At 56.9% G+C, this 8,027-nt stretch overlaps 3 protein-coding genes across 3 annotated transcripts; 2 read left to right on the forward strand and 1 right to left on the reverse strand.

The window, feature by feature from the left end:
* Positions 1 to 736: 736 nt before the first annotated feature.
* P884DRAFT_237472 (uncharacterized protein) lies at positions 737 to 1,628 on the forward strand (the record flags this gene model as incomplete). The annotated part of the gene is made up of 2 exons (XM_069440039.1): positions 737 to 1,104; positions 1,186 to 1,628. Exons 1-2 carry the CDS (start codon positions 867 to 869, stop codon positions 1,626 to 1,628), a joined length of 681 nt encoding a protein of 226 aa, XP_069300796.1. The 5' UTR covers positions 737 to 866.
* Positions 1,629 to 2,117: 489 nt separating this feature from the next.
* P884DRAFT_192228 (WD40-repeat-containing domain protein) lies at positions 2,118 to 4,116 on the forward strand (the record flags this gene model as incomplete). The annotated part of the gene is made up of 8 exons (XM_069437657.1): positions 2,118 to 2,342; positions 2,397 to 2,521; positions 2,578 to 2,960; positions 3,017 to 3,418; positions 3,483 to 3,631; positions 3,700 to 3,759; positions 3,839 to 3,964; positions 4,033 to 4,116. 8 exons carry the CDS (start codon positions 2,118 to 2,120, stop codon positions 4,114 to 4,116), a joined length of 1,554 nt encoding a protein of 517 aa, XP_069300797.1.
* A 340-nt stretch (positions 4,117 to 4,456) lies between these two features.
* Positions 4,457 to 5,559, reverse strand: P884DRAFT_282904 (uncharacterized protein; the record flags this gene model as incomplete). The annotated part of the gene is made up of 4 exons (XM_069443620.1): positions 4,457 to 4,527; positions 4,563 to 4,604; positions 4,648 to 4,841; positions 5,425 to 5,559. 4 exons carry the CDS (start codon positions 5,557 to 5,559, stop codon positions 4,482 to 4,484), a joined length of 417 nt encoding a protein of 138 aa, XP_069300798.1. The 3' UTR covers positions 4,457 to 4,481.
* Positions 5,560 to 8,027: the final 2,468 nt, after the last annotated feature.

Raw genomic sequence — 8,027 nt, forward strand, 5'->3', positions numbered from 1 at the left:
GCACCCTTGGGCCCCCTTACAAGCGTAAAAGTAGGTATGCAAGTTTTCCAATAATCTATGCATGCATGTGTCCGAGTGGCAAAGGCGGGGCGAAACCGCAGAAGCGTTTTCATCACCCGGCGATAAGGTAATTAGACAACGCACTGCAACCTAAGGTGATGGGACCCTTAGAACCCTGGCTATGAGGCTGATCAGAAGAGATTATATAGCTGCGACAGGTATGCAATGTTAAGGTTGATGGCTGCTATCAGCTATTCCACGAACTGCTTGATCGGTCGGTTGTTGCTTGCCCGCGTGTGGGTTCTGGAGTAAGAGGCAGTTCAGCCATCCATGCAACTGGAGGGAGGAAAGAATCTAATCTCCAGATGCCGTGTTTTGTTTGTCGCCTGCGAACGAGTGATAAGTGGACTATTATGAAGATGAATTGCTACTCCTGTTCCCGAAAGGTTGGTAGGTGATCGAAAGAGCAGTGGGCTAGGCATCCCGAGGTTCGGAAGTTCCAGCCGGCCCGGGCGAGGTAGATCGGCCGAGCCGAAGGTCGGGGCGGCCGGGACCGGTTTCAAGAGAGAACCAGTATGAACATCCGGACTGGTTAGCCGGTCGCCGAGACGGTCGGGTCGTCGGAAGTCTCCTCGGATCAGAAACGGCCGTACAGGTTGACAAACATGCCTGTTGACGGGGTCCCTGCTCTAACCCCATCATCAGCCAGGCGTGCCATACATTTTCTCCGGTGCCTCCCGCTTTAACTGCTAGCGTTGTTTTATGGGATTGTAACCTGCCATATTGGATGTCGAGAACGCTAACTGGGAACCCCCGTACTCACAACAGCCTCCATTCAAACGTAGCGGGACACCGAGAACCCCACGATGGGCGTCCCCGTGGTTCTGGCGACGATGGCCGCATGCGGCAGTCTTGTCACGTCGCTCAAGTCGAGCTTGGAGCTTCGCCGCATGCTTCAGCGCGAGAAGGAAGGCAGGGAATGCGAGGAAGTGGCGCCTCGCGTCTTTCGAAGGCTGCGCAGGGCCTACTGCGACGGGTTGATGAGCACCGCCGAGTATGAGCTGTGGTACGAAAAGTTTCTGATGGCCAAGGTGGAGAAGGATTGTGAGTCGCGTCGTCGGAACCAAAACCAAACCGAAAAAAAAAAGCTCGGTGCTCGACAGTCTAACTTTAAAGCCATAATAGTGTCTGGCATGCGCAGAATCCGGGCGCACCTGAGGATCCTCGAAAGCGGTGCTCCAGTGGCACCCAACGAACGATCCAAGAAGATCGAGCAAAGGTCTCGGCGGTCCTCGGTCTCGTACGGTGCCGCTCAGCCATACACCGACATCCCGCAGAGCCGGGCAAGCCTTAAGTACACTCCCCATCCACGGGCGAACATCGGCGCTCCCCCTGATCAGTTCATACCCCTTGACCAGCAACCCACATATAGCCGGGCTTGCTCGTCGGATGCCTCAGCGAGAAGGCGAGATCGGAGTACGGCCCGGCAACAGTCGAGAGGTCGGACAGGGGTGCGGTACGATGGTGACGACAGCGGTGACGACTACGACAGCAGCGACGGCCGCGGCAGAACAGAGTACTACTCGGAGAAGAGACATCACCGTGGCAGAAGTCTGCCCCGGTATTAAATGTCGAGTGGATGTACTTCGAGAAAGTGCGGAGTGGCGGGGGATGAGAGGCTAAAGTCCTTGTGGGTTTTGTTTCTGTTTTCTTTCAGGAATTGCCCCATGCCCCGGATCGGGCCTTTCGTTTAGGAAGCTGTTGGAGCAATCAATCATTTAGTAGGTTTCCGCTGTCGAGCAGGAACGGGTTCTGTGAATTGATCACTGTTTTTACTCCGTCTGAAATTCTGGCGTATGTAACGGGGAGAGTTTTACATACTGCGTACTATGTTAGATCTACGGATTACATAGTACGACGTCGATCTGGACTGGCGAACCACTCGGGCTGAGGGAAGTGGGCCCCAGAAGTGCAGTACCTTCACCACGGAACGCAGTGGGTGGGATGTCATTCTGCAGCTGCTCACCGCCAAAATTTTCCGCCGTCCCGCGCGAGAACCCCCGCGATTAGACCTGATCAATCGCAGACCCGACGGCAGCAGAAGCACGACCGCAAACATGGCTACCATCGCGCCTCCGCCGTCAAAACGGCAGAGGAGAGAGGAAATTGAGCGCACACAAAAGCAACAGGATGTCACGCCTCTCTTGGCGACCGACCTCGGGTCGTTCAAGGCCAACTTTGTCGACAGCGATGGCAACCAGATGGCCGACGTGGTCGAGATCAACTTCGCCGATGCGTCCGAGAAGAACGTTTCGGCGCTGCTCAACACGCTGCTAGGGAGGGTATGTGTTCCGCACTCTTCCATGGCACATGCAGCTCCCTGACGAGACTACCAGGACCGCGAAGACTTCACCCCTTATCGTTTCCGCATCCATATTCCGGGCAAAGACGTCATCATAGATCAGTACCCAACCGATCTTCTTGGGCTGCTTCAGAAGCATGGCGTTACAAACCCTTTCGAGTGCGTTCGCATTCGTCTCCCCGACACCCCACCTGCCTCCTAATTCTGTGCCACAGGACCACAATCACCCTGAGTGCCGAGCCTCAAGCCGTCTTCAAGGTTCACGCCGTCTCGCGTCTCGCGCATCGCATTCCCGGGCACGGCCAGCCGATTCTCTGTTGCCAGTTCTCCCCAATCAGCTCCAGTCGTCTAGCAACCGGGAGCGGCGACAACACAGCGCGCATCTGGGACACCGACTCCGGCACGCCAAAGCACACATTAAAGGGACACACTGGTTGGGTCCTGGGGGTCAGTTGGAGGCCCGACGGCAAACAATTAGCCACATGTTCCATGGATAAGACTGTCCGGATATGGGACCCCGAAACGGGGAAACCATTCGGCCAGGAGCTCAAGGGCCACGCCAAGTGGGTGTTGGGCCTGGCGTGGGAGCCATATCACCGTGAGTCCGTCGCCGCCCCGTGGCTAGCCAGAGTTTGTAGCTGATACCAGTGCCAGTATGGCGAGACGGCACTCCCCGCCTAGCGAGCGCTAGCAAGGACGGCACGTGCCGCATATGGGTGGTGAACTCGGGCCGGACGGAGCACGTCCTGAGCGGCCACAAGGGGTCGGTGAGTTGTGTACGGTGGGGCGGCACAGGCATGATCTACACGGGCTCCCACGACAAGTCTGTCCGGGTCTGGGATGCCGTCAAGGGCACCCTCGTCCACAACTTCACCGCACACGGCCACTGGGTGAACCACATTGCCCTGTCGAGTGACCACGCGCTCCGGACGGCCTACTTTGACCACACCAACGAAGTTCCCGAGACCGAAGAGGCGAAGCGGGAGAAGGCGCGGCAGAGGTTCGAGAAGGCGGCCAAGATCCAAGGGAAGGTCGCCGAGAGAGTGGTTTCGGCCAGTACGTACAGATGTGACAGCCCCTGCATTCCTAGATTCTACGTGGACTAACCCTCTTTGTCAAGGCGACGACTTCACCATGTACCTCTGGGACCCTACTAATAACGGCAACAAGCCCGTTGCCAGGTTGCTGGGCCACCAGAACAAGGTGAACCAGGTGCAGTTCTCTCCGGACGGGACGCTCATTGCCAGCGCCGGGTGGGACAACAGCACGGTCAGTCTCCCAAGAGCCTCAGCAAGGGTTTACTTTATGGATGGGAAGAATCCTAACATCCAATGCAGAAGCTCTGGAACGCCAGGGACGGCAAGTTCCTCAAAAGCCTCAGGGGCCATGTCGCACCGGTAAGCCACGACCGACGGCCGACGCGCTCTCCCCGATTCTCCGCCGCATACTTACTGATTACTGACGCGGAACCCACAGGTCTACCAGTGCGCTTGGTCTGCCGACAGCAGGCTTCTCGTCACAGGGAGCAAGGACTGCACGCTGAAGGTGTGGAACGCGCGCAACGGTAACCTCGCCATGGATCTGCCAGGCCACGAAGATGAAGTATGTCTCTTCCGGACCAATCCGGGGAATTGTCGGGTGGAAAGAGACTAACAATGTTGTTTTGCCAGGTTTATGCCGTCGACTGGGCGGCCGACGGGAGAATGGTTGGCTCGGGCGGGAAAGACAAGGCCGTGAGGACGTGGAGGAACTGATGAGTCGATTTCGGCCGAGAGGAGAGACAGAGGGAGGCAGAGGGTGCCCCGGATTGCCCAGGAAGGGAGGAGGAGGGAAAAAAGGCGGGAGCCGATGATACCCTGCCATCCAGTCCCTTGCGTACCAGAGACTCGTTGAGCGCGCTAAACTGCGATGGCCCGCTCGCTCATCGTGAAAATTTCGAACCGCCGAGGTAATGGTGCCTGCCGCCCTGCCGAGTAGGCATCTAGCGCATACCGCAGCAGTTTGGTGGCACTACGGCTGGACATCTCCTTGGCGGGGCCGCCGTCGTGGAAAGAGAAGCGCCGACATTTGCGCGAGGGTTTATTGCATGTATATGGGGGAGGGTGGAGGGGAGGGGGTTTCAATCGGGATGGCTCCGTTCTTTCCCACTCGGGGAGGACGATAGGCTGACGGGGCCGGACAGCCATACCTGATCTGACACACGCCCGCGAAGGTCCACTGCGGCTGGTAGTTTGCGAGAGCGCTGGCAAAAGGTACGTATGTGTTTACGGTGAAAGTGCACATACGCACCACATACGCTGGGCAGCCTCGGCACATGCTTGATGAGCCGGCAATGGCGTAGAGTGGCCGCCCTTTCTTTCCCTTTTCCGGGTACAGCGCAAGTCTCGTTATTGCCGCCCGAGAGGCAGGACCAGGGATGGGAAGGCCGCAGTCGCCGTGTAACACCATCGGATGCTGTGCCTTTGCCTGCTTTCGTGATCTGGGTCATTGTAGGTATGTACGAAATACCCGGCATGGTTGGATGGCTTAGAAGGCTCCCCGCCGGGGCCGGTCCAGCGGCTGGGGCGGCCTCGGGCGCTTTTTGCCATGTGCCGTTGCATGACGGTCAGACCTAAGGGAACGGGGAGGGAAGGAGGAGAAGGGGAGGGGGCACACGGGGCCGAAGGGTCAAGAGATGCTTGGTACCGAAGGCGGCATTTCGTGACTACAACATTGCAACGGTTTGAGAGTTTGTTTTGGGGCGCACAGATGAATCCTGGTGTTTCCCACGACGCCTTCCTCGATGGGAGTGTGTGGTCTGCTTGCCTGTGGGCGTGACCTGCCCCTCCCCCATGGCCGCAAAAAGCTATTGGATGCCTGGCCGGCGTACCTGCAAAATACCTTGCTAAAACACTAACTAGTCCCCAAGATCCTGCTCGGCCAAGCCCCGTTTCTCCGTCGCTTTTTATGACGGGATGTGAGATGAGACCCTTCCCGACGTGCCGGCAATGGAGGGCTTCAACGACGATCTGGGGCGGTGTTCCTAGACCTGCAGAAGCACCGCTGGGGGGACTATTTTGCACGTGCCCTGCATCGGCCCACCTGCCGAACTGAGACATATTTGAGATGTGGAATGGGCTGTGATACGCCCGAGCCGGCGGGCTTCCAAGATTATCAATGCGGGCCGTCCCATCGCCGGGACTCCGAGGGCAAAGCATGGGGTTTCTTGCTTGATGCCCATTCTTGCATATACGGATTACATATAGCTACTACAAGAACGTGCGATTGATCGTCCGTATATACAATACACTATCCGTAACGAAACCAAGCATATGATTGGCAGGCTGGGGTACGGGACAAGTTGCCTGTCTGCCCGTCACGCAAGCTCAACGGAATACACTGGTCCGTACGCTCGGTTGGTGCGCTTCGAGCGGAGCGGCCGAGATGGCAGACCCCAGAAAGAAGAGTATGATCGGGAGAAAAAAAAATATAAACAAAGACAGGGGGTTAGACTCCGGGGGTAAATTCGGTGATTCCTGCTTAGTGTATCCTTCGCTTCGGCGACTCGGCCAGATCCTGTGTGAGAAGAAACATGGGAATGTGTTGGGCATCTATTACGGCATTATCGTAATATGAGCTATTTTTTTGAGCTCACCGTGGTCTGGCCGAGACAAGGTGCTCGGGGTCCCGGGTTCTGCGTGGCTTGGACGGGCGCTTTTTCCTGTGTGCAAGTGTGTATGCACAGCGCTGATGGGGCTCGGAAAGCCATGGAACTGGCCTTTTTAGCCTATCGAGGCGCCATAATCGTCACAGTCGTCTCTCGGAACATGTCGGGTGTGGCGCGTCGGCTCCCCCATCAAACCGATGAACGGCCCGCTTGGTCAGAGCGCGCGCTCGCGGCGAGCCCTGGGCACGCAGGGCCTGAAAATTTTCCTTTTGGAGAGGAGTGAGACTCCCATGCCAAGGCCTTGGTGAGACATGCCGCCCGTGCCTCGCAGCAGCGGTAGCACCGCAGAGGCCTTGCCATCGGCTCTCGAACCTGGTTCCGTCCAGTTTTCGGCAGCCCCTCCAACACGTTGCGCAGGCCGACCTTGTGACTGGGCCGGATGCCAACGGCACGTATCAGGTACTGTGTAGTTGTATGTTCGAAATGCACTACCCTATAGCGCGAGCGACCTGGCTGCCTCCCAATTAGACCCCTGGTGTGGTGTAGCGGCTCGAAGCCAGCGACTGCACGCCTAAAAAAAGCCTCTTCTTGCTTTCGATCATGCAGTGCGCACACGGGGTTACTGTGTACATAGTAGATGGAAGGCGCAGAAGTGGGGTTCCAATGTGGGGTCGCGTGGTTCCTGCGGTTCCATCTGCACGCACCAAGAGACTTCCAAACCTCTCTTCCTCGTTGGGTGTCTTCCAGGTTTCCATTGGATGGCACGCCCGAGCCTTTCTCATCGCCAGAGCCCAACCACCCGACCCGACCGGCAGCCGGATTGACGGAGTGGAAGCCGAACAACTTTTGAAACACTGACGACTCTCGTCTTGGCACAGCCTGGAGTTAGAGTTTCGAACCGTTGATCGATGCAAGTCAAGATGCAACAAGTCGGCTCTCCCCGTTATTGGAACCAACCCGCCTGGATCCTCCTCTCCACTACGGAGAATTACATAGTATACCACAGATCACACTTTGATGCCCGTCTGATGGCGTATGTATGTACAGTGTGTACACGACTAACAAACGCGCATGTTTCGTACCTCGGAGCCATCGCGTTGTGTTGGTTTTCTGCCTCTGGACAGCAAGTCTTGGGAACTGCTCGATTAGTCTTGATGCAGCCCCCAATGACCCATTTTGGCGCAACACTAGGTAACTGTTCACTGCCCGTTTGCCCTTGGCAACGTGTCACAGGTTGCGATCCTCTGCTGCGGTCGGAGGCCGCAACTTGCGTTCCGTACCTCGCGCCCGAGAGAAGCAAGAAACATTTCTCCCGCCGAGACTCCCGAGGTGTGATTGATATGCATCGTCCAGGAGGTGCCAGCCCCGATAAGGCCTGTCATCCAACCAATTTGTCCGCCAGGCCGGTGCTCAAGTCGTCAACATCAACGACGCATCCGCGTAGATCTACAATGTACATACAGTACACTGCTCCGCATGCTACACTACACTACTGTACACACAACGGGCTTCGACGAAGGCTACTCGCGGGCCTAGGCTCTGCCGATCCCCGCACAGCCAGGACACGAACACACTGCACTACACATACATTCCACTTTGCCAGCGCATTGTCTGCTTAATGATCTGTATGTATGGAGAACTGAGCCCTTTCAACGCTCACTGCCGCTCTACAGTTGTTTAGCCAAGCTTGCTTCTCAACATGCGGCCCATTAGCTGGCGCTCCCATGTGGCCCTCCTCGGGGAACATTGACGAGGGGATTACCTGACGCACTTGCACAGCCGATTATTTCAGACTAAGCACTGGCACGAGCTGTCGCCAATCATGTCCAGACTTGAGTTTCAAGATCAGACCAATGCACACCCTACACTACACCACATAGTTGTACACACACGATGTTGTCGCCAAAAGGCACAAACGGCCCGTCAAATGTGTCAAGGCTGGTCGGTTACTAAATAGATGCCCCACTGTTCTCACACTGTTTCTCAACCTCGTCGGCGCTGGCGGGGCACAAAGGTGGG

Source organism: Thermothelomyces heterothallicus (assembly GCF_042370625.1).
Source record: "Thermothelomyces heterothallicus CBS 202.75 unplaced genomic scaffold P884_scaffold_3, whole genome shotgun sequence".
Taxonomy (NCBI): domain Eukaryota; kingdom Fungi; phylum Ascomycota; class Sordariomycetes; order Sordariales; family Chaetomiaceae; genus Thermothelomyces; species Thermothelomyces heterothallicus.